General features: G+C 33.8%; 1 protein-coding gene across 10 annotated transcripts in view; it reads right to left on the bottom strand.

Annotated features, from left to right (window-relative positions):
- Window positions 1-27,425, bottom strand: part of ULK4 (unc-51 like kinase 4) — a 229,890-nt gene that overhangs the window by 177,177 nt on the left and 25,288 nt on the right. For all 10 annotated transcript variants that reach the window (XR_003533025.1, XR_003533023.1, XM_027675600.1 and 7 more), the window contains exons 16-19: window positions 27,178-27,224; window positions 26,284-26,362; window positions 7,461-7,568; window positions 3,038-3,121 (exon numbers count right to left, since the gene is read on the bottom strand). Coding sequence is in view for 8 of the 10 variants with exons in the window: in XM_027675600.1 (XP_027531401.1) it covers window positions 3,038-3,121; window positions 7,461-7,568; window positions 26,284-26,362; window positions 27,178-27,224 (318 nt within the window). In the remaining 2 variants the exon portion in view is untranslated. The remainder of the gene's footprint in view (window positions 1-3,037; window positions 3,122-7,460; window positions 7,569-26,283; window positions 26,363-27,177; window positions 27,225-27,425) is intronic.

Here is a 27,425-nt window from a genome sequence, read left to right as displayed (position 1 = left end):
TTGAGAGAGCACACATCTTCAAGTTTGTGGTGATCAAGAGATACTCCTGTTCACTGAGGGTGTGGGGCAAAGGGCATGCCCACCAGAGGGCAAGAAGAGGAATTCCAAACTCTGGCTCTGTAAAAATCACAAAAAAAAAACCACAGCAAGTTTTCCTGGATTCTACTTGCAGGTGTGTGATGGTCAAGAAGACTAGTAATGTTAGAACAGATTTATAGAGAGCAAAACCCACCTGACCAACGTGACAAGCTTCCCTTACACAGTTATGGGCTCAGTGGACTAACAGGGGGCAGTGGGTTTAATTTACTTTACCTTTAACAAGGCTCTCCAAATGGTTTCCTAAAAGTAACCAAATAGCAAAGACCTAGACTTAAGTGAACTAAAAGGTATGTAGAAAGCTAGTTGGAATGCAACTAGAAGCTGGTATTATTTTGACAGGAAGCTGGACCACAAAATCTCCAAAGGTTCAAACTGATTTTTTCATATTCCTTAATTCTCTTTAAAAACAAAAGGATGAAAGGCACTTAATCCTAATTTTCTTTACATGTGACCACAGTTTGTGCTTTATGCTATGTGAAAAGACTGTTTGAATGTAACCAGAAAACATTCAACATGCTCTCTACCATAACATATCAGGCAATGACCAAAGGAGCAATCCTGAACATTAGGGATTTTTCTTCCAGTTATCATCCTGGTAGCACTCGGTTGGACTCACTCTTGAATATCAATATCTTTCTTGTACTGAGGAGCCCAAAACTGAACACTGTATTCTAGATGTGGTCTCATTAGCACTGAACAGAGAGGAAGAATCACTTCCCTGAACCTGGTACTCTCTTGCTAATACAGCCCGTGTTGCTGCTTTTCTTTGCTGCTAAGGCACGCTGCTGGCTCATGTTCAACCTTCCACTGCTACTCCCAAGTCCCTTTCTGCAGAACTGCTTCCTAGGGAGCTTGTGCTGTTGCAGGGGACTACTCCACCTCAGAAGCAAGCCCTTGCTCTCACTTTTGTTGAACTTCATGAGAGTGCTGTCAGCCCATTTCTCCAGTCTGTTCCAGTCCTTTTGACCAGCAGCCCTGACATCCAGAATATTGATGCAGCTCGCCCCACCCATTTGGTGCTCACAACTGGTGAATACACTCCAATCAGTCACTCTGCTAATTACTGAAGACATTAATCTCTGAGTATTGATCAATAACTGATAGTTATTGGCTGCCAGCTGGACTTTGCACCACGGGGTATTTTCCCGCTCACCTTATCTTCCATTTAATCAGTTCCTACCATTTGATTATCAGGGGACTATAAGAGAGTGTGTCAAAGGCCTTCCTAAAGTCAAAGCATTCAATGTCCATGGCTCCCCATGTCCCCATCACAGAACGAAATCAGACTGATCTGAGGGCTGGAGCACATGGCATATGAGGAAGGGGTGAGAGCTGATTAGCCTTGAGAAAAGAAGGTTCAGGGAAGATCTTACTACTGTTTACAACTACCTGATAAAAGAATAAAGAGAAGCTGGGGACAAACAGTCTCTGAGCTGCACAGCCACAGGACAAGAGGCAATGGCCACAAGTGGAAACTCCAATCATATACAAGTAAAAACTTTTTCCTATGAAGGTGGTCCAGGCATTGTTCAGAAAGCTTGTGAGACCATAACTCTTAGAGACATTTGAGAGTCAAACAAACATGTCCTGAGAAATCTGATCTATTTAGACCTAATGTGAACAGGAGGTTGGATTAGATGACCCTCAGATGTTCAGTTCATGCTAAAGTAGTCTATATTTTTACGGTTTCAAACATGTGTTAAAAAAAAATATATCACCATTACAAATGAGCATCTTCACAAACAGAAAAGTGTAGAAGTGCACAGCTGTACTTGGCTAGCCTAGACATAACTTTAAACTTCTGTCAATTAAATTTAATTTCAACTATTGCATAGGAAATTTATTTCTATTTTGTGTTATTTTTTTAAAGCAAAATAAATCAAGATAAATTATTAAGAAAAATTTGACATGTTTCAGGACTAAGAAGTGATTTTTTTCTATAGGAATAAATTAGTGTCTTATGGATGTCTCAATTTAGTTTCTCTACACTGAATATACAGAAATAGCAAGTCTTCCAATACTAAATTTATAATTAAATAGCATCTCACTTAATGTGCCTTAGAGTGACATCTTACTCTAATTATGAGAAGGAAATAGTCCACAATACAAACTCAGTTGTGTGTTCTTGATCACGTGAAAGTTTGAGTATATTAAAATGTATCTAGGTTCTTCCTCTATTAATCGCAATCTGTATGCAATAAAGATCTCAAAAAGGAAGGAAAAAAAATGCATTTCCTCTTGCTTTCCACCCCCCAGCAACCTCCGACATGTTTTCTGCCTTGAGCTTTGCCTTGAGCAAAAATAAAGTCAAGTGGTCTCATACAAACAGTGAATGTAAACCCTCCACTCAATTCTTTTTCATTTTACAAATTGGAACTATATGCATGTTTTTCTTCCCTTCTTCTAGCACAGCCAAGTCATCCCCCAAAACAATGAAGAACACAGCATAGTACATGTATGAGAATAAACCTAGTTATTAATTTTTAGGCTCAAAAGAATGCTAACAACTCAGTAGGATAAAAATGTAGTTAAAAAAAAACCTGTGCATCAGCCACTTCAAAATAGAAACTGAAATCTTGCTCAAAGATTTACAAAGATGTATGAAAATCAAATTGCAAGAGGACAGTACAAACTGCCAAAGCATTTCTCAAAAGATACCTATGTCAATAATAATTTCCACATTTATTAACAGTAATTTATATTTACTATCCCATTTCCCCCAAAACAAGCAGCAATACATAAATGTTGATTATACGGAGAGCAACTACATTTTTGCATTAATCTCCTGCTTAGGTCATGGTCTTATCATGATTATTTAAATTCAAGAGCAATACTTGGTTGACAAGGTACTGCAGTGCTGCAGGCTACAATCTTCACACAACGCCTAAAGGGTTATTACTGTGGAGAAATTCTACTGAGGACCATGAAAGAGCCTTACCCCTTCCCGAAGACACCTCATTAGCACCGTGTAAGCAGCTGAGGGAACAGCCCAGCATTCTCTAGGGTGCTCCCCTTTTTCCTCCTGAAATGAAGCCAGCGGCACAAATGATTAAATCAAAAAATCACAATAATCTCAGTCACGTAAAAAATGGGCAGCAGATTTTTAATAAGGTTCATATTATACATATTTCAAATTAATATATGCTATGAAATATATTAAATTCCAGGGCATTATTACTATTTAATGTTATTTCATGTGCAGCACAGAGATTGATATTTTATTAGCTTATTTAAATAGCCTCCAAAATCCATAACAGAATTTGTCCTAATATTTCTGCATTTCATCAGTTCATTCTAATTCACAGGGACACTAAAAAATATTCTTGTATTCCCCTCAATCATTTTGAGTACCTCAGAAAAAGACAACGGACTATTAAGAGGTAGTAATGCTTCTCTTTATATGTGATTTAATTATACCAAACAAAATCAATTAATTTTGTCTGGCAACTAAAAGTAAACTTGCTTTTGAAAAAAATACTCTAAATACATAAAAGAAGATATCAAGTGTTTAATAAAATTTACTGTCTGGTATAGCCTTCAGTACATATGAACACTGTTCCAAGATCTTGATATATATTTCCTTGAAATCACCCTGTTAGAGGGGCTAATTCACTGCTAATTGAATCAGGGGGTTGATTGTTCCATTAGAAGTGAACTCCACTTCCCCCAACTCCCCACAGTTGCCTACTGTAAAATTTCAAGTTTAAAACGGGACACTTGGATATCATTAAGAGTTTACTGCAACAACTTCCATATCCAGGCTAGTAACACAGAGCTATTTGCAAGTCAAAAAATAGCCTCCTTTGGGAAAGAAATTGAGAAATAATAAGCATTGGGTGATATGAATACTATAGGCCATGAAACCCATGTGTAATTTGTTTTAATAAGTAGACAAAGGATAACAAGCAACAATTTCTTCAGAAATTATACAGTTCTTGAACTCTACCGATTATATTCCCAAATTATTTTTAGCATTCTAATTAACTCTTTATTATAAAAAGCATAGTATGGGCAAAGTGGACATTGACGATGCAGAAATAAATTGTACTTTCTAAATTTGCTGATTTCTGAATGACTTACGGTAATTCAACACATATGATGTGATAATTTCAGGCATTTAATTGAAGCACGGCAAATTATCAGGGAAGACTATTACTGAATTGTCTAGTACAATTAATTTTCCCTCTTTATTGAAAACAAAATTTTATTTACCACATATATTAATAGAGGAAATGAGTTTGTTAAATCTCCCATTTGTAAGCTTTTTTCTGCTAACTTTGTATTAGGAAGTATGGAACAATTCCTCCTTGGAGTAATTTACAGACAATAATAATAAGAGTGGCTTGACATCCAACAGAGACAGCAGATCTACTACATTCCACCTCCTTCATCTTATTTGAGTAATAGCATGTTGACATTTAATCACAGTTTGTTTTCCAAGGCTTAATGTATAAGTCGAAGAGAATGCAACCCGAGTTTCAAAGAAAAGGAAAGGGAGGTTACTTTCAAACAGTCAAAAAGTGGAATCTTTTCCACCTGGAAGAGGCAGGACAAGACTAGGAGTCAAGTCAGAGTTAAAAAGACCATCTAGGTTGGAATTGGCATAGGTCTGTTTCTCATTTTATTTACCTAATTCAGCCAGAAATTCTGTCAAGTTCTTCTGCAACCATACATATTAAATGTACTATAAAATAAAAAGCCTTAAGAAATGGTGCAGTCCTGAAACACTAATGGTTCTTCCATTCTTCAAACTGATTAATAACTTTTTGCAGATTTTAGTCTTTATTCAGAAATAAAAAGAGGCGAAGGCAGTTTGAAACTTGGAACCATTCTTAATTACCTAAACATACCTACACAATTTGACATTTAATAAATTTAAATATCACCAAACACCGGGGAATCTTTCTACATTTTGCTTACAGCCCATGTTGATTTTGATTAAACTTTAGATTCTCCACCCTAATAACACAAACAGCACAAAATGAATAGAAATATTACATAAAACTTGAAAGTTTTCCCTCAAGGCAATTCGCTCAAGAGTATCAGAACATCCTCCCTGGAGTCTGCTCATGCTACTTGTAAATTGCTCTTGGCTTCTGTTTGGAATAAAAATGCAGAGATGAAGTGTAAGATCTTACTTATGAGATCTCATATGCAACTACACACATGATATCAGAGTTTAGGATTGAATAGGATCATTATGATTATCTGGACTTTTTTCTAGTATTTTCTAAGCAATAGAAATGCAAATACTGATCCTATATTTAACCTAATGAGTCATCAAGCACCTAAACAGCTGGACTTGATTTTAAGTATTTGATAATTTATGATTTACCAAAGGTTCATATGAAAAAGAAGTAATCTTTATAATTACTTAATATTAAAATAGTGGCTGGACCTAGAAACACTGGCAAAAGCCCAGAGGGAATAAATAAATAAATAAAAACAGTCATGTCCTCAAAAACTTACACTTTAAATGAAAATATTTAGTAGCTTGATAAAACAATTAAGCAAGCTGAAGAGCAAAATGGGAGAAAACAAGGAAAACAAGAAAATCAAAAATATTTTGTGTCTTTTGTGTCCTTAATGAATTAGATGCTGTTATGATTTTTTTTTTAATTCACCAAATCATAAAGTTTTACTGTTTAAAGATATAAGTTGGCAATAAACTTTTTTCCTGTTATACTACCACCGACTGGTATATGATCTTGGCAAGATCATTCAGTACTACTGTTCAGCAGCTTAATGAGCAACAAAATGCCTACAACACTATAGCATTCTGAGGTTAAATATGTACAGAACAGAGAAACTAAAAGGGCTTTTCTTAAAAAAAAAAGAAGTGTTAGCATCTCCAAGCATACAAATCACACTGATATTTTTAAAATTTTACCAAGACACAGTGTCTTCAGTTCATATGTGTCCAAATATTTATTCCTATACTCTAATAATTTCTCAGCTATAACTCAAAGCAATGCAACCCATTACTATAGATCTTCCTGAAACATGACAGAGTTGCCAGTTAAATACAAATTACCATGCTTCAGACATTGTGAAGTTCATAAATACATATAGACTTAAAAATTTGTCATTTCCTGTTTTCAGAAGGAAAAAATCAGTTCAGGGCTTGCAAATCATTTTGGATGTTATAGAGCCAGTGTAAACAGATCTGTTTCAGCTATCAGAGTTCAATTTCAAAATAAAATCAAGCCATGCAAAAGACTCTTGCTAATTATAATTTTCAAGTTGGAGTTTTAAGTTTATTTACTTTTCTTAGTGGTTAAAAGTATATGGTTATCAATCTGTCTGATTGATACAAATCAGACAGAGGTACATATTTTTTGTCCCAAGGAAAACTGAGAAAATATTAAAACATATAAAAGTAACCTGTGACTTGGGATGTATTTTCCAGAACATAATTTCTCATTATAAGAACAAGCTCTGTGACTGTGTTTGACAAATATTTTGGCAACTGTCTAACCAAAATAGGACAATGCTTGCTATCCTACAAAAAACAAGGCAACCACTGAATCTTGTGGAACATGAAAAGGAGTCAGAGGATGAAGAAAATAAAACATAGAAGTTCAGCACAAAGCTATAACTAAAGCCAAAATAATTAATTTGCTACTTTCATTCCATTATCAACTGACTGTTAAATTAACATGAGAGCATTCAGAGCAATTAGATGACACAGATAACAAAAAGGCTTCAGAGAAGCCAGGGTTAGACTTTTTCTGTTTGAAGACACCTTTGTTCCTATTAAGAGAAAGTATTTTACTGTTCCAATAAGGAAAAAGAAAGGCAAGGGTTAGAGGAGCTGCCATCTTCAATTCCTCATATTGACAGTATTTCTTTTCTACAAATTACCTCTGTTTACTTTTAATGTGAACCTACTATTTCTAGACTGAAGGTTTAAATCAGTTTTAGTCAGGAATAAACAGAAATTAGTCAGGATCATTCAATTTCCTTTTCCACAGTGCTGTGAATCCAGCCATGCTAGGATAAGATCTAATATGCACTAGAGAAATATTAATTTATTGGCTATCCTGATACATCCTGTTTAATCAACATCTCTAGCTAAGATGTTCTAACTCTTAGATCTGCCACTTGGAGACCAGTAGTCATTATGATGGTTGATTAAATTCTTTTATGAAGTTAAAATTCTACACTTCAAGAATGCTACTTGGTGAAGCACATGGTTGCGCTAACATGTTTCTTGAAGTAGAAAAAGTATCACAGAACATACAAGGACCAGAAACTGTTGAGAATACAAATGACAAAGCAATTTGCTTTTTTTGGTCTACTTTTCCATGGGAAATCTTTTCACATTTTTCATATTTGTAAGGATCACTTTGCAGTCTTACCTCCCTGGCTACGAGGTAAAGCAGCTCCCCAAGTGCTGGTAGAAGGCACTGCTTCAATTTGCTGTTTCTGAAGTTGTCTCTGATGAGTTCAGTTAAAAGTATAACTGCCTAAAATAAAAAAAGTTAATCAATATAACAACACGTAATATTTTCTCAAGCAAAATGTACTGTTAAAGGTAAAAAGCCTTATCTGAAATGCCATCTTACTGATATACTCTTCACTTCATGCTAAAGAACCATTGGCAAAGGATTTAGTAAGCATTGAAAGACAATAAAAATAATAATTACAAAACATTATATATACAACATGGAGAAAAATGCAACAAGGAAATAGGCTAGGTGACAAATTGTCAGCTATCCATTCTTTCCTTTCCTTCAGGACAATGGAAAAAAAAAAGCCTACTTGCTGTTCCTGTATTTCTGTTAGAAGATCTAAAATGCTCACCATCAGGTTACAAAGAGAACAAGTAACAAAAACCCTCTAATGATGTCTTTTGTGTAGATATTAAATCAAAAGGTAAAGAACTATTAAAGTTTTGTCTCCTGATCTCTGAGTTTATAGACAACTCACTGTGTAAGAACTGGACATATGATTTTAGTTTTCTGTACTTCAAGAGTTTCTGTATGCAAAGCAGAGATACATATATATAATATTTATAATGAGGGGTGGAGGGAAATTGGAAAATCTGATTCATCTTGTGCAGGTGACCTGGTAAGAAATCACTTTCCCATACACACAAGGAACTGATTTCAACCTAATGTTTAATGCTGGACTCATTCAAGAAACGAAGGACCTTTGAACTACCACCTGTTAAACTGAACAGGATGCTATCTGTTCCCCAAAACCCAAATGTGCTCCTACATATAGCAAGCATTTAGCAGTATAGAAGCCAGTTGTTTAAGAAAGATGGATCTACGTGTCCCCCATGCTCCAAAACGTGTGCCTTGCAAGAGAGTAGGAAAAAAAGATGGATTTAACACACTTTCTATGTCCCTTAAGTAGTTCTTTTCTCTATTTGGAAGGATTTGGTTCCAATACTCTTAAAGCACTTATGAGATACAGCAAATAAGCTCTGTAAACAGATACTACTAGGGAAGTCAGTGACTTCCAATAGTTTGCACGATATGCAAAGTGAGATCTGAGGTTACTTTTATGTACTTTAAATAAAATATTGCACATATTATTCCATTTTAACCTTGGAAACTGTCAACTTAATTCCTACTTCAAATGTGAAGTGTGACATAGCTTGCACTACTTTTTTATTTTAATTAAACAGAGAAAATATTACTACAATGTGTCTTAGCCTATGGAAACAGCTAAAAAACAGTAGTTCAGGTAAATAATAATACTTATTGTTTCCCTATTACACAGAAAACAAGGTAGTAGAAAACATCTATTACAATCTCCGTAACAAATTGAGAATGAATTTTATTTCATTCTTCTGCTTAGGAACTTTCCCCTTCCTCTTTAAACAGCAAAAACATTATCAGCAGTATCATTGACACATTTCATGTGTTTACTGAATGTTTTAGTAGAGAACAATGGATTTTTTAAAAATGGGTTTGTTTAAAAATATGTTAAAGTGGGACTGACTCTGTGACAGTCCTGTCCCAAAGTCACTGAGTCTAGGCCTTATATTTGATGATGCTACAAATACCTGTTAAGAGGTAGAAGCATTGATACAACAAAGATCATCTAACTAATCAAATCACAATAAAATAATGTAATAGATTTTTTTTCACTGTTCTCTTCTAGTTTAAAACTACTTTTAATATGGTCAAACAATAGGGAAGAGTTAATGAATTGGAAAAAAGTGATCTGGTGTTTTTCCCAGTTAGGCAAGTATTGTATTATCTCTACACAGAGCACAAGGAGCACAGACTTTGATGACTCATCTCAAAGAACTCACAGTTTGCAGCCTTATTTGAATACAAACAGCACTTCAACCCAAGCACATTGAGTAGCACAGGAGAAAAAGAAGTGAAAACTAAAACAGGCAAAAACCACCAAAACCATTCTGCCAGCATCAAACAAAACAAACCACAACAGCAACATTGTGGTTTTCTCACAAATCGTGAGAAGTGTTTGGCCAAAGGCAAAGGTTACCTGAAACAGTCCTGGCTCTCTGCTTTCAAAACATGCCCTCTCTTCCCACACTCTCAAAAGGCCTAGCAAAACACAGCCTCATCTAGTCATTACGCAAAAAGCAGCTAAAAAGAAAGCGTTACTTTGAGGTTTTTTCAGAAAGCTAAAGAAAATTGTTATTTTGAACATAGATCTCACTCTGTTTAAAGTGATGAATATAAATGCCAAACACATTCATTGGCTGCTGCTAATTGCCACACAGATAGCAAATCTGTTATTATGCATACACCCCAACAAAAAAATGTAATATGTTATTAAATTCTTGATGGAATACATGTATGCTATATATTTACCAATTTAAAAAAACCCAACCATAATTTAAGTTTTTACCCACGAAGTACAAGCACATAGCAAAACAGTAACACATAGTAATAATTTTAACTGAAGTATGTTAGGCAGAAGACAAAAATTCTGTTGCTCTGAAAGAGAACCAGTAAAAATGTACATAATCTTGAAAAACCTGAAGGTATATTCATTATCATCCCTGACTTGCAGTTAAGAATACCAGAATATCCTGATATTATCCTGATATCAGAAACTGCCTCAATCCTTATCAAAATCTTATAAGTCACTTCATCTTTATCACAAGACATCATCTTCTAGAGATCTGTATCAGAAAACTACTCATATGTTGCTGGATTCTGGATTGCTTTCATTAAAATTTCTTTTTTATGGTGACAAATTTAGAAAATCACTTCCCCTGTAAACAAATGTTCTTGTCTCCTAAATCCTTTGCTAATATGAAATATAATTTATGTTTTTGTAAGTCAGTATTTTTGCAGTCTCCAACCTTACTGTTATTTTGCATCTATATAGAAAGAGGAAAAATAATGACACAAAGGTCTCAAAAGTTTCAAGAAAATAATCTGTGAAATTTAGTCTCATTTTAGCAAACTTTGCAAGAAAATGCTCTGTGAAGATCCCATCACAGACATTCGCAAAAAGCATATAGGGAACTGATAGGTGAATCAGGTAGCAAATGAAACAAAACAAAACAAACAAAACAACAAAAAAATCAGGAGTAAGATACGCACACACGTATCCCCAGAAATGCCAAGGCAGTGGAAAGAATTCAAAAAAGTTTATTTAGAAGGCCAGAACACCAAAACTTACAGAAACCTAACAGTGCTACAATGAACACTGAGCCCCAGGGAGAAAAAGCCCCTGTTGGCTCCCAGGCTTTATCATTGCTGGCCCCCGCTGACTCTCCCCGCCACAATGGCCCTGTAGCATTTCTGTAAGCGTTAACTCTCTCCTCTCACATATCAGAGAGGCTGAGAACTTCTCTTGCTATGTGGGTAGGGAAACAAAGCATTGAAACTGCCTTTGAGAGAGTCACCTTTTAGGCAGAAAGCCTTCCTAAGTGAAAACTGTCTCCTCATAACAAAATCTTCCATAAAAAAAAGTACTCTATCCTCACAAGGAGTTCACAGAATTTAACTATCATCCTAGGTATCAACACTTTCCAGTCCTAAAAGTTATAAAATGTCCTTTTTATCCCTTTTTCTTTTTAAATAGTTTACAGATATATTTGGCAATAAAGCACTTTTTCTTCCCCAGAGCACTTAAGAGTTTTTATCCTCAACTTTCCTTGATTTTACTTCACCTTCTGACCTTAGCAGCTTCATAACTGCAATCTTTGCACAGCGACATTACATAAAAACTGCAAATGCAGTCCTGAAATCAAAGCAGACAGATCTACTAAATAAACTTTGACTTTCTCCCCTTTTTTTATGTAATGCTATGTTCATTAACTGTTTTCTTTAACTGCTTTCAGAGCATTTCTATGAATTTTATTCAGGAACTTTAAATAGTCTGCCATTCAGAGAGAGCTTCACTTTCATATTTAAGAAATAAATATATCAGTAGGCTTTAAAGCTTCTAATATGTCAGTTTGAGAAAGTAGTAGTCAAGCTGGTTCAAGTGCAATTCTGCACTAAATGATGAACACATAATGACAGCATTTTCTTCTTTATTAGCTTTCCTTTCTATAGCAATACAGAATTACTCTAGCTTTGTGAATAAATATATTTTGGGAACTACTTTCACTGTGGAATCAATACCGCTAAAAGTACCTCAGCACTGTGGCATTTCTTAGCTTTGTCTCTTTAGACTGAGAGCGAACATGCCACGAGATAGTATTTAAACTACATAAAATTGATGAACCGTGTGATAACATGAGCTGCTGACAATAGTCCCAGCAGACTAGATGGGACATTAAATCATCATGATACATAAATTACACTTGTTTGTTTGCAGGCAGGACTTGAAGAAAATACAAATCAAACTGCACATCTGCTATAGAGGATCAAGGCAGGCTGCTCAAAATTATCAGCTTTAATGATGAACCTCAACCAGCAGAAAACCCCATATCAATGCTAATCCTGTTTAGCACCTGCAATATTTATTTTCCCAAAGCATGGTTAATATATTGCTAAATTTGGACAACACACTATCTAAATACATTTATGTATGCTGTCCTACAACTCTCAGAACCCTATGTTCTATTAAAAAAATCATGAATTAACCTTTGTATGTAATAAACAATTCCTATGTTCACTTGTACTAAGTTCTGTTTGGCTGCCTCATCACTCAGTTGAAATTCAACAAAACTGCCATCAACATTAAATATACTAGATAGATTATTCATCTTCTGTGAGGGTTTTTCATTTGCCATTAAAATTAAGAATTTATGATTTGAAATTAATGAAAATTAAATCAAAGAAAAATATTTCATAATGGTGAACAGAAATTACTGTTTCTCACTCTCCTTCAAGATTTTGGGATGAGTTATTATTTTTATTCTGAAGTTATTCTAGTATTATTTTTTACACTGTAGTGATAAGAAAAGGAAGTCATTCTCCTGATATTTCAATCCCTACACTTTTCTTGTATATGAATGAAAAAGTTAACTGAGTTCACAAAATTCAAACTAAGAAATTATTTCCTTTCCTGTGCACTAAAAAAAACTTCCAAAAAGCTAGTCAACACTGCAATAAATTCCAGATTTTATTTGAACAAGAAATGGTTTATTAAACAAGAGAGAAGTTGTGTTTGAAGAAATCTGAGCCATTAGTGACTGACTTGTTCTAAAATTGTTACATCTTTGTTAAACAGTAGTTGCATGAAATCTTAGTTATCATCTTCATATATGATAATAGATTTGTCCATTAGAGGTTAATTTTAGTAACTGTAAGTAGATCTGTAACAAGAATGGGGTATTATGGCAGAAGGCACTGAACATTAAATAATTACTACATGTTACAGAGGATACTCACGATCTCTCAAATACAAGTCTATATTTACCATAATCAGATAATGACCTCTTTTTCTCTAGAGAGCATACAGTCTGGAGAATTGCCTCTCTCTTAACTGAACACAATTAAGTAATCGAATATTGTACAAGTGCAGGAAACGGGGGCTCACAGAATATGTCACAGACTGAACTGGCAGAGTGTCTGTGTTAAGAACCAACTTAAGAAGATCTACTTGTCTCCTCTGCAATGGAAGCAATGAAACAGGAAGTTGTGATTCATCATCTATATTATAAGCACAATTATATAGATACACAATTTTTTAAAAATACATTGAATGTTATATAATATATTCATTAATACATCATTTTAAGAACACAATTTAAATGTCATAAAAGGACAAACTGTTTCCTGCTCTTGACAGGAAATGTCTAATCTTGACAATAGTGATTTCCACAAGATTTAAAACATTCTTTCATCCTTTCCTAAGCAAAAATATAAAACTTGAAAAAAAAGATCTGTCTAAAGACTTTGATTCAATGTTAAAGGTATAAATTTTAGGTAAAGAAAGTACCACAGTGTGTGTAGAAAAAGGCACAACAGAAAAATCAAATTTATTTTAACTACAGACTGACGAAGTCTCCTGGTTTCCTATAGTACTTTTTTTTCCTTTCCAACCTGCCTACATTTTCCCTTTCATAGAAGTAAATAGTAATGAACTGCAAGCCCAGGTAAAAGCATTTTAAATTTAATAAATTACCTACACCTTTTACACCAGCTGTCCAACTGGATGGATATAATACAGTAACAATAAGAGAAGAAAGAAAAAAGCTTCTTATCTGGATAGACAGTCACTGCCTTCATTTATGACAATAGTGTGTGGATTGATACACTACTTGTTGCAGATTCTCAATCCCTTTCAAGCTATATCTAGAACTTTCCCTGATGTTTTAAGAATCCACAAGTGGAAATTGCAGCATGTTCAAAAAGAGAAGGTATTTTATGCCTTAAAATGTAAAGTGCAAATGTACAGATTTACAACATTAATACATCTTTGATCTATTACTATGACTGTCAGCAAGTATTAGTGGAAATAAAAATATATTTATAATTCTGCAAACCTTTATAATGATAAATTTCTATGCCTCAAGCATAATGGAAATTACTTTTCAGTTGATTTTCTTGTGAGTACAAACACATCATGTAACATGGGCGAGTAATGGCAAAGCAATCTCACCTTCCTCCGAGAAAAGCACTCTCACCAGGCTGAGAAAGTATGCCATGGTTATATTGTCACTAATCAGAAAAGAAACTAGACTAATATTCACATCAAGTACTCATCTTTGAAATGGTACATGAAAATAAAAATGACCAGCTTTCTCTGAACATCTTGACTAAAACTGTCATGAAATATGGAGGACTGAAAGGAAGTCTGACCATGAGACTATGGATGTGGTATTAACGCTGTCCAAAATGTAGAAAAAGAAAAAAAAGAAAGCAAATTAAAAACATATTGCAACTTCTCTAGAACTCTTCCAGAGAGCACTATAAGATGGAGGTGTTACACTTCTCCAGGTAGAATACAATGCAAAATTGATTCATCACGAAAACTCTTGTCTTTTCAACTTTTGCATAACTGCCGTAGAAAGAGATCTTAGATGAGTAGCCAAACCAGACGTCATGAATTCAAATGAAGGTTCAACTTGCTTTGGAATCAACTCAAGGCCCCAGAGGGATACAATCAGACACAAACAGTAGCAATTAACTTACAAATCTCCTATGTTTACTAACAAATTAAAAATGCATGTAAAAGTACTGTCAACAAACTTTGGAGCTTCCTTGTTTGCTATTTTTAAGAAAAAAAAATTAGTTACTTCTTCTCCTAATCTGTAATGCCAGATGTATGATTACATGAACTCAATTGCAGATGTTCATATCTGATTTCCACTCCAGCTCTTAAATTTGAAGCTTTTAAAATTTGAAACAGGAAGAACCAGGTAAAAATATTTGCTTCAAACAGGAAAGAGATCCTGTTTTCATTTTTGCCAAGGGCAAGGAAAGATAAAGATCGCTCAGGAGTCCAAAAAGCAAAGATTTCTGCCTTCTAAACTGATGTCAGTGGCAATCAACTGGAGCTGCCAATAAAGATGTAAACTGGAACTAGAAACCAGTCTTCGCAGAATAAGAATTTGCAGGAATATCCAAGGAAGAGGTCTTTTTCTTTTTTTCACCTTCTCTCCCTTGTTATTTCCCTGTATTTAACTATCCTCATTATATGCAAGTTTCTACCATTCATCCTTGCCTTTTCTGAATATCATGTTCCTGGATTTTTATTCTATTCATAAGTCTACTTGAAGTTATTCTAAGTCATCATCTGCTTCCAAGTAGCGGGCCTGCTACCACTTTCTAGAAGCCATGTTGATGACCAATGCCCACTAATAAAATATCGATGCAGAATATCTTACATTGATTAATTCTATGTGGAATTTCTCATATTTTAAAAAAAATCTATAGACTTCAAAGATTTCCCATAAATTTTCTTTGAAATTAGTTCCCTTTGAGTACTGCAAATGCCCTCATTCTGCTTGGTGAAGGTCCAAACTAGACCAAACAACAGTTGGATAAAAAATTCCTTCTTTCCTACCAAATTCTTTTTTAAATGTGTTTCAGACTAAAATAACATTTTTTTTCCAGATGATAGAGGAAAAGCTAGAACTACAGCCAACATATAAGTGATCTCCCGTAACACTGGGCCTGGTTTGAGCGTCTTTTAATGCAGTAATCAGAAGACAGCAGGAAATTAGGCTTTTCAGCTACCAGCAGTGTGCTATCTATCACAAAAACATGTTGTAGCCTAATTGTGTCAATCAAGCAACTATGTGCTTTAGAGCACATAACTAGAGTTACTAGTCTATGATTTGATTAATTCGCAAACGCAAGACAAAACGAGATGGAAGAAGGGATTTCTTTTAGGTTAATTCTTTAAGGTATGCATTTAGTTATAAGAGCTAAACACTTCAATGAGCAAATTGTACAACAGCTTGCATCGACCCGGAGTTGGTTGCTGCAAAAGAAAATTAAAGTACCAAAAATATATTAAAACCAAATTTTCAGCTATGTCAGGCTTTAATAAAGAAAAGAACTTTAGAACAACACAAGAGAGAATTGCAACATTATATGACCTGGCTTTGCAAACATCATGTAAACCATATCCAAGTTATGCCAGGAAATATTTAAAACCTCACATAGATATGTGTTTTCCAGAAATGATGGAAAGAATCATGTTTCATGTCAAGAAGCTTAGGCATGAAATTTTTTTCCACGTGGTCTCTCTTGCTCACAGCAAGAATGCCAACTTCACATTTCTTTTTCCGTACATATTTAATGGTTCTGCTGATACTGTAACAATGTAAGAAAAGCAAATATTTAATTCCTTCCACAGAAAAAAAATTGTTCCTGCTAGGTTATTTTAACTACAGAAACAATATTCCGTCTAGTTCATCTAGCCCTTCACACCTCAAGCATATCTTCAGTGTATGTGACATATTCATTTACTTTTAAAGTAACAGGTGTCAGTTGTACAGTAAACCAGAGAAAAATGGTAAACGGAGAAATAACAGACTGTAAACATAATAAACAGATTTGTCTTAGACATAATAAACTTAAAATGATCTGCTGGAGCTGTCTTTTTAATAATTAAATAAAATTCTTTGCCCTGTAGCATACCTCTTCTTTAACACATTAAAAATGTTTTAATTAGCTAGAAAAGCTATTTGAAAGTAAGACAGCCCTTTCATCAATCTAAGAAGTGAGAAAAACATATTATTTTCAAACTATTTATTTTTACATTTACCTTAATTTTCATTTCTTATTCTATGAAATTTACCCACAGTACACCAGTGAAAGTAACAAAACTGATTCAACAAGCAAAGACCAACATCTACCCATGACACAAAAAAATACCAGTGAAAGAACATGTCTAATTTAAATCTACACCACATGCGACAAATTCATATCTCTGTCTCATGATGCATAACCATACAAAATTCTATACTCTTACTTTGATGTGCTGCACTTTCATGAAAACCAGGGTAGCATAAAAAGAAAAGAGAAGCATTTAGACAATAATTTCAGCGTTGTCTACTTCCTTGCAATCATTTCAATCCTCTTACCCAATTTCTACGAAACTAAGCCAGAGTAAAAAAAAAATTAAAATAAATAAATGGATGTACTGTTTTTTTGAAGCCTCTAGAAGCAAAATAGCAATATAAAAATGATATAGAAGTTGTGGTACAAACTCATTTCTTTTTAAATAGAGAATAAATACATGAAAACATGTTGAACATAACTGCATACAGAAAAAACCTCAGAGATTATTATGAACACACCTGCCTAAACCAAGATGTTCTGTTTAAACTTTGTGATAGTTAACAAAGGAAGAGGTGAATATGCTAAAAGGTAGTCTTTATGTAATTAAGTTTAAAAGTAATCCAGCTGTAACTCAATTCATGAGAAAGTAGGCTCCGTTACCTGACAGATCTGCTTGCTAGCTGCAAAAATAAGGATTGTTCAAGTATCTCCGCTCCATTTTCTAAGTAGGGTTTAGCTGTGTAATTTTAAGTAGAGAGAAGGAACTGCAGGCAGTAAGTGCTCTCGAGGCTTAGAATATTTGGAATTTTTTCCTCTTTATAACAATACTCAGTGCTCTCAAGAGTACAAGGTTTACCAAGAAAGCTAAGGGTATATTCCCAGAGCCAACTGGTGCAGTGGCTGACGGTTTATTTGTTAACATCACATTCATTTAGTACAACTGACAGTCTGAATCTTTCGATTTTTTAACATTTCAGGGTACCCACCTTTATATGTTTATGAAAATAACAGCAAGGTAGCTTAAATTTTGTGTACGGGGTTTGATTTTACTTGTCTTGATTTTTTTTAATTTAAGGAAAAAATTAAAATACATAGACATCTTGCTCTCCCTGTGTGTGAATAAAGCCAAAAAACTCTCAGAAATCACAGAACATTTTCAGTTTAGGGTCCCAAATACAATCCATAAAGACAAAACTACAGAACTGGGCACAAAGGTATTCTAAAGCCTCAGGAAAACAATGCCAGAGGAGAGAAAAAATGAAATTAGTTCAGCAAAAGCCTACATAACATAACAGTCAGAAAAAATAAGCTTCCCACTGCACAATACATACATAATAAAGGTATCTGTCAGACTCATGGTAAACGTCACATAATCATTGTTTTCCTCTGGAAGTAAATTAACCTGAAACTGCTTATCACTGTAGGATCAAAACAAAAAGGTAAATCCTAGCAAAGAATCCTCCAGTTGCCTTCCAAATCAAAGAAGCTTCCAGTTTTTTTTTCTTTGCAGCCCTAGGAAAGGATGCACAAACTAATCCATGAAGTATTTCTTTCTTCTCTTACACTCTTACTTAAGAACAAACTTTGTTCTTGGTAAAACATGAAATAGGTTGACTTAGGGATAGAAAAGTTAAAAGATATGTAATTATTTCTATAAGTTTTCTATGCAACCGGATTGAAGGAAAAACATAACTCAATGTTGACACTGTAAGCATTATTTATTAGCCTAACAGTTATGCTTATCTTGTCACTAAAAAGTAAGAACTATTGGGTCAAGCTCTGCTTCCTAGTAAGTTTTGCACAGTATAAATTTCTTTGCATATTTCCAGTTCTGAAATGGAAAATAAGAGATGATGCATCTCAGGTTTTTTAGCCCTCACTAGACATAATTCCCATTAACATTAAAAGAAATTACTGATTCTACAGTTCTATAGTGCATGTAAAACTCCCCTCAATAGGAATCATTCATCTATAAAAGCTAGGAATAATCTGCTTAAACCATAACTTCAGTACCACAGAATTTAAGTAAAAAAAGTGTAAGAAATATTACTTTAGAACACAATTGTATTATAGTGAAAAAATACTACTTCTAACTCCACATGTAAAACATTTTAATTAAGTAGGACTTAAAAGTGTATTCCTCGCTGTACATTTACATCATAATGCATAGAATGGAAGAAAAAATGGAATTATAGAATGTCATAAAATAGTTTAAACAGCTGCATTTTAAACTGTATTTGATGATTGTTTTATGCTAACAGCAATCTTACACCCAAATTGTGCACCAGTTTCACAGCATTATACAGAAGAACGAAGGTAAGGGGTTTTTTCAGTGTTTCACTCCAAAATGAAGATTGATTTTAGTGTTCTACTTCATACAAATAAGTTTACTCTTGAAATAACAAACATTAAAAAGTTGCACAGCAATATCAAAAGTGGAGTTCCCCCAGCTTCAAAAAATACATTCAACAAACATATAATAGAACTCGACACAAGTCAATTCGTGTTGCTCAATTGTTTAAAATCTAGATATATGAAAAGAAATCACGATTTCACAAGTCAAACTTTTGTCAATAAAAACACAAAATTCTAAGCAGCTGTCAACTGGATTAACACTGCTTTTTGGCTTTGAGAGTGGTCAGCTCCAGATGTTTTTTTTTTAAAAGGTACCAAAAAACTCAGAGTGAGCTTGCACACCCTAAGTAAAATCACCTTGTAACTCCAAACAACTAGGTACTGACAATAAATCAGAGGCACGCACCTTTGAAGTCTTTCAGAAGTGTTTTGCTAGCACTTGCTATTGCAAGTCTGACACTCCCATTACCCATATCAACCCTTAAAACTTCCTACATCACCTATTGCCCTCTATTATCTACTTCCCCTTTATTGTAAGGGAGGGATTTGAACAAAACTGGACACTGAGGAACAAACTCCACAATATCTAACAGAAATCCCATCATTTTTCTATTGGAAAGAAAAAATGGGAAAACAGTAATCAGAAAACACCTTGAAGTTATAATTGGAAATAATTGTACCCAGTAACTCCAGAAGTATTTAATTCAAAATACCTTGACGCTTTGTACCTGATCACCCAAGTAGGAAACATTGGGCAAGATCTCATCATTGCCAAAATGAAAACAATTTCTTTTTTAAATAAATTTTTTTTCCTCAAAAAAATACACGTACAATTAACACACTAAAACTTCAAAAGTAGGGTATAAATCGAAGACCACTATGATTTTGAATATGGTTGATTACACTAGTAGGTATACAAATTTATTTTTTAAAGAAGAATGAGCTCACACTTCTCCATCTAGTCCTACCAATTGAATTGAATGAAAGACAGGTAAATGAATGATAGAAAAAAGGAATACACACAGAAAGATTTATTGGCTGTGGAAATTTGTTAACATTGACCACACTGCACATTTCACCAGTCCATGATATATTCTCATTTGCTACACACAGATATTCATTCTAAGTTTGAAACCATAATTTGAACCATTTCAAACCAATATGACTAGCACCACCACCAACAAAAACAGACTCAGTCTTGCTCTGTCTCTTCCTTTGGGCTGGCACAAGCATTTGCACATTTTGCTGGATGACAGAATAGATTAACAGGAAGTTAAAATGAGCCTGAGCTAAAAAGAAAAGCTCTTTCTAATGAAGATCAGATCCCTATTGATTACTCATCTTAAGATCACAGCCAATAGTGACAATTCATCAATTAGAACTTTTTTCCACACAAACCCCCAAATTTCATCAAAACAAAAAAATGCAAACCCCAAATATCCCAAAGCTCAATGTTTAGAATACTCAGCCACAACATGAGAAGCCCAACACAGATGCACTTTCTCTAAAGCTGCAAGTACATACAGTAAAATACTTCTCTCCACTGCATAATAGCGTGTGACTTCAATACATACCTGTGGAATACAGAAAGACTGGTAGATAGACAAGCACCGCATCTAGCACACAGTTGTGTTCACTATTGCCTTTAGCAAAGCTCCCATAAGTGTGTGTGTGTATTAAATAGCAAAACATTTGATGGGAAGCTATTTTCCCTCTTAACTCTGATACACAATCTGGATGCCCATTGATTTCCTGAAGTCTTTACATGGATGTGAATTCAGGGTCAGTCTTTTCCCCTAACATATGTTACCCTTAATAAGCGTCTCTCTGAAGCTTACAATACTCCAGGTCACCATTGTATTTATGATAGAAGTAGTTGAAGGAGAAAGTTAACTTGATGTTTCATAACATTAATTTAGGAGGCATATAAATTATGTTTAGAATCCTGAAATATTCAAAACACTGACAAAAGTCTGCCAGACAGCTATTCACCTTCCAGAGAGGTAGATATTTATCTGCTGAAGAAAAGTGTCTGAGGGGCACAGATCTTCATTATCCCAAAAATAACAGACTTGTAGGAAAAAATCCCATACCCACAACACTTTTACTATCATAGGAAGTAAATTAACACTATTGCAAACAGATATACTTGCAGCTCCACTATGAAATTTTAATGGGAAAATGTGTTATTTCATCTCTCAAAGAAAACAGAGTAAATTTAATGGACTATGAAAACAGTGTCAATTAAATGTCTTTTAAAAGGGTACAGATTTTGCTTCAGCCAGGCAACTAACTTAACAAAATTGCAAAAAGCGATTTAATCCTGCAATCAGCAATGTTTTCTCTTTCCTAGTTGAGAACTTCCCTGTTTTCTATTACCACCCTGTTTTGGACTTCAAACATAAAGTAAGCCCAATTAATTGGATTGATAAAAATAATTTTTTGAATGAGGAAAAAAAATCTTCAATTATGATAAAAGGCCTTAATATTTTCTCCAACATTTCAGAATTGTCATGCTTGACAGATTCAGAGTTGTTAATTTATTTCCATTTTGTTTATGAACTCAAAAGAACTCTTCTCAAACACACCACGAGTTTCTGCTAATTTACCTGAGAAATGTCAATTTTTCATTTGTCTTCTTGCCACGTGCCCCAGGCAAATATGTAAGTTATATTCAGTGAATCAGATTGTTGAAAATAAATTGAAGAAACTTTATAGAGGTTGAAAGTTTACTAGAAGTCACTCAAAAATTTGAATCTCCTCTTGCTGTTACCAATGACAATCCTGATTATGCCAGAAAGGTAATTGTAAAGTTCTAATCAATTTACAAAACAGTAGGCACATGTATGTGCACATGTTAGTACTTGTGCACATACTCTGCTACAGCTTTCATCTCCTGCCTACAGACTTTCTTTAAATTGGGGTGGGTTTTGCTTTGTTTTGGGTTAGGTTTTTTCACATAAGAGATATTAGAACAAAACAAGGAAAGTGCCTTTGGAGAAAACAAACAAGGATACACTAAAATTATGATCATGTGCGAGCAGACTAAGGAATTTGTTTTACAATAAAACAACATTAAAACTAAACAGGTTGGGAATAAATGGCCAAATCAAACCATTTTTATTTGCAACTCCTTACAATATGGGCAGACATGGACAGACCTAGAAACAGGAGTTATCAGAGAAGTAAGCTAGGAACATGACTTAAGATTGGCATTCTGGATGAATTTGAATGACAACAAACTGTAGACCTAGAACCATGTAGACAAAGTCAGATTAGCAAGAGTACATATATGAGTTCGCGTGTCATACAACTGCACCTGTAACATTACAGCTGTTTTGCAGCAGTGGAAAACAACCACTAAAATATTCATTAATAAAAAATCAGAAATAAAAAGGCTTAAATTACATGGAGTTTCAATTTAGATGAAAACAGAAATCTGGGTATTCACTACTGTGACAAAGAAATCTAAGTTCAACGTTACTGAGATACTCTAATATGCTGTCATTGTCCATGGAATATTTAGCTTATTAATTTGTCCACGGAATACCAAAGGCTTTGCAAAAAAACTTGCAGTGTGAAGGCTGTACCAGGTTCTCTGAACCCTTTAAGCACTTGGTAGAGCAGTGGACCCAGGTCTGTTAAAAAAAAAAAACCAGACACAACTCCCTAGGTCAGAGTGTGAGACTGATATTCCCAATTCGCAAATTTAAAAGAGGTAAAGAAAAGGACTAGATTTTGCCACCGAAAGGACAGGCAGAGAAGGACTGCAGGGTAGTCTCCTACCAGACAGAGAAACACGCTGCTCCCTGACATGGAAGCATTCTGTTGAGTTGCTCTATCATCTCTCAATAAAATTCAGACTGCATCTGAAATGTCACATCGGAGTGGCTGTGTCCTAGGTGGCAGAAGGCTCGATATATTCACAGAAAGGAAAGAACAATAGCTTCTTTTATTAGATAAACCAAATTAGGTGTACACAGAAACAAGCTTCCCTAACTACAGAATAATTTTTCTTCCTGTAAGATGAAGAACAGAATACTGGAAAGAAAGAATCTGTTTTTTACAGAATCTTAAGAATTTGTTTCAAAATCTAAATACAAAGATAAAACTTTAAAGTTTAGATGTTTTCATAAGAAAACTAGGAATAAATAAGAGGAAACTATGTTTCAGATTTCTAAAGGGCAATTCCATGAGGAAAACAAAAAAAAAAGTGAGAAAAAAACTGACCTATTAAAAACTTTTATTGCAACTGCATGATAGAAGAAATTCCACATAAAATGTCTTCATCTGCAGTTTTAGAAGAGAACAATTTCCCTATTGCATTCTAAGATCAGTCTTATATTTTCTTATCAATGCAATATGCTTCTTAAAAGTTCTTAACTGGAAATAGATCAACTGCAAGTGAATTCACAGATATAAATATTCATTTATTCTATTTTTTTCTAATATGACCTACATATTAGAATACATCAGCAGAATAAAGATACTACACAGTTATACGTTTACATGCTTGTCAAGTCTGTGAAATAATAGTTTACTTGAATTTATTTTTGTGTTTTAGTGACCTCTGGTGGTTACATTCAAAGGAAACTGCTGTTCCCCAATTACCTGAATAAAAACTTTAAAAAATCCCCAAAGCACTAATTCTTCAAAAAACAACAAATTAAAGGCTTTTGGCATACAGTATATGAAAGTTCATTTTAGCCTTTAAAATGAGGATGAGGCTTCTTTTCTTTCTAAAGTTTTTCTGCTTCTTTCAGGGCTTAATGTGACTACTACTTACAAAATCATTTTAACAACAACTAAAAAAGTTAATGGTGCACATTCAACCTCAAAGATAGAGGAACTATCCTTAAGTGATAAAAACTGGAATGAAAATTTGATATAAATAGCATGGTACAGGTAGGGGACAAAAATAATTCCAGAATAGCATCTTCACAAGCTCTCAACTGACTTTTCACAAGTGGGAACAAATTTTGGAGCTAAAACAGATCACCTCTACTTAACAGATAAAAAAAGCAAAGAGTATTAGAAATTACTAGGAATGGAAGTGGAAAGAACACACAAAAAAATCCTGTCAATAGATAGATCATTCTTGTATCTTCAGACTGTAAGACCTGAATCAGTCATTTTAGATTATGTTGTTCTGACTAGCTACAGCTTGACTTTGACATTTCCTAAATCACAGTAGCCACCAAAAAACTTCAGCTGGAGTATCAGCTGGCTCATATAAGAGGATAAATTACAGTATTATATTTAATACAGTTTATAAGGCTGGTTTAAAGGTTTGCTTTGTGGTGCTTTTTTTAAGCATCACACAACATAAAATAGCTGAGTTAACAAGAATGTTCAACAAACTCACCAGTTCATCTAGTTCCTCTGGAGGGAGGAGAGTGGAACACAACTCGGTAGATGAGAAATTCCTAAATGACTCCTTCCTACTTTTCCTATAAATGAACTGTTAAGTTTTGTGTACTGCCCACAGTTATTTGATTCTAGATTTTTAGATATTAGATTTTAGATTATTTGAAGACATGAAAATACAGGATTCAATTTTTTTCCTCATTCTAATTTTGTGTAACCACTCTAAAATATTTTTAATTCAGAGATATTACTTTGTGAGAAAAAAAATCTGAATGAACGCCATTAAATAAAGCATAGTACATGCATTTTGAACTCAGATTTGTTAAAGAATAAATCCTTATTTTCTTATTGAATGTATATAAAAACTAATTTTAATTCACATAAGAATGGGACTGGTCCCAGATTTAACTTGTTTTTGAAGTACATGAATACTTATAAAAATGCTAAATTTCATTTGTGAATAATTACTATGCTCACATAAAAAAAACCCATCGAAAACATTTTGAACAAAATAATATTACAGCTCAGTGTATAACTACTTCAATCCATTGCTTTTAAATACAACAGCTGAGTAGGAAATGTGTTTTCTATGGTGGAAAATAGGAAGCTAGAGAAACTATTACTGATTATATTAGTGCTAAGGACCTTAACAAACACCTGAAGCCAAAAGCTATATGAACATCTCAAAATTACTTTTGAGTATTTTCACTGGAACTTTTAAAAGTTATATATCAGAAAGAAAAAATCTGTCACATACAAGAGTGCACTTAAATTGTGACCTGGAATTCAACTGACGTGCAACTGTCAGTATTGAAAGACGTTGACCAAACTTCAGTGATTGTAACTATAAGGACTCTTGCCCCATTTTGTTACTTTATAAGACAAACAGGTAAGAACTATAATGTTTTGAGTTCAGCTTTCACTACAGAATTAAAACATTAAGCAATATAGCAAAATAATCATATTCTTAATATTCATTAAGAAGAAACCAGAGGGACCTAAATCAACAAAATAGCCACATTTCCAAAATAGTCAAATATTAGCCAATAACTGTATGTTCCTACATGCCAGATCTGCACAGCACAGAGGTATATTTACAGCTTGTGTTTAGCAGTTGGGTCTCACATTCAAACACCCATTACATTCAAGTTCTGGCTTCACCTTATGAAGCAGAAATAATGTCACAGTCACACTTTAAACAAATATTAAATAGTACATTCTGTCAAGGTTTCTCAATCTGTGTGCATATGTCACATCCAAAAAAGGACGGTAAGATAATTTTGTCTAATCAATCTTCTGTATAAGTCAACTACTGACCATGCAAAATGAAAAAAGAATTAAAAATACTTTTCTTCTCCAAAGAAAATTACTTGCCCTTCATTACATATACTCTTCAAGAACTGTGAGGAATCTCAAATTACTCCCATCTCAATTAATTTTTTGGAAAAAATGTGCCTAAGTATCAATTGCATTATTTTTATACTAATTATAATAATTACATTTCAGGATAACCGAACAATGGCGACAGTTTCTTCTTTCTACACACACAAGAAGCATGACAGTGATTATTTGATTTTATGAAAAGGAGAGAAAAAGGCTAGAGTTTTCTCACTGGTGGGTAGTTCAGCCACAGGTTAGTAAAGACCAGAACTACAACTATATAGAATGAGATCATAAATTTACACATTTAATTAATTGATTATATTCCAATTTAGACATATGAGGAAAAAATAAAGCAGGGTTCAAAACAAAAAAAGCTGTGAAAGCTTCTGACATAAATAGTAAAAGCATTAACAAAACTCCCTGATAAAGAAAAAAAAAGGTAAGTTACCTCAGAAACAGGTACATTTTCTCCAAGTTCAGATGTGTGTAAGGCCAGTAAACCAATCACTCGAGCAACTTTAGCACGTCTGCGTATCAAATAAATATTTTGTGGGTGCAGAAAAACTATTTACAAAATACAACAAAAACAATCATGTCTCATTTACATTTTACGTAGGTTGCTAAGGGCAGGAAATATTTGATGTCCTATTTACAGCTCAGATTTCCTTCTTCTTATTTATGGGATTTTTTGTGTCAACAATTAATTCAGTATTTCAGCTCATTTTAGCAATAAATTCAAGCACAAAGACATTTCTTTTCTTTAGCATGGAAGAGTGAAGATTCTTTAGTTTGTCTTACTAATCTGTCAGGCTCATGTCCAGTTTTCATATAACACAGAAAACACCTATAGATAATTTTAGACTTCTCAGCTGACAAAACAGAAATCAAATCTGTATCAGCAACTTAGTTTTAAATGTTTCGTTAAAGAAAAAAATTGAAATAACAAAACATTTATGAAATAAACAGCAGAGGGCACTATCATATTGAAATATTTCTGACAGGTGTTTTAAAATAAAGCTATCATTACAGTTATTTTACTCCTTTATGGTATAGAGTTGGCTTATTCAGTGATTTTAGGTAACACTATTTGTTACACCATATTATATAACTTCTAGATTAAATTTTAGAGATTTTCTATAATCTTTGGTCCTGTAGAATAGTAATATATTAATTCAATGCTGAAAAAATTCCATCTTATATTCACTATCATACTGCCAGTCAGATACCACAGCAATCTGACACACTAAAACACTCCTCAAATAACCTGTTAATGAATATCTTTAATAAAATTCAGTGACAATTTTGAATTTGAACATATTAATTTAAAATAATTGTTACTTACATATCCCAGCTGCTGGCTGCACGCAGCTGCTGCATCAATATAGGAAACTATATTAAAGCAGACAAATAAACATTAATGAATTTCAGTGATCTGATAGTTCCAAATGATAAAAAAAAATCAAATTATCAGTAATTTCATAAAAATGTATTTGGATAACATTTGCGAAGAGTATTGTCACAGACAAACATTGTAGATATTGTGCAAACACTGATTAAAGAGATAAAGATAAAAAAGGAAAAAGAGATAAA

Source organism: Neopelma chrysocephalum, unplaced genomic scaffold (genome assembly GCF_003984885.1).
Source record: "Neopelma chrysocephalum unplaced genomic scaffold, ASM398488v2 Primary Assembly neopelma1_26, whole genome shotgun sequence".
In the NCBI taxonomy this organism is placed as follows: Eukaryota; Metazoa; Chordata; class Aves; order Passeriformes; family Pipridae; genus Neopelma; species Neopelma chrysocephalum.
The sequence above is the reverse complement of the archived record's forward strand: the minus strand, read 5'-3'. Positions and strand labels throughout refer to the sequence as shown.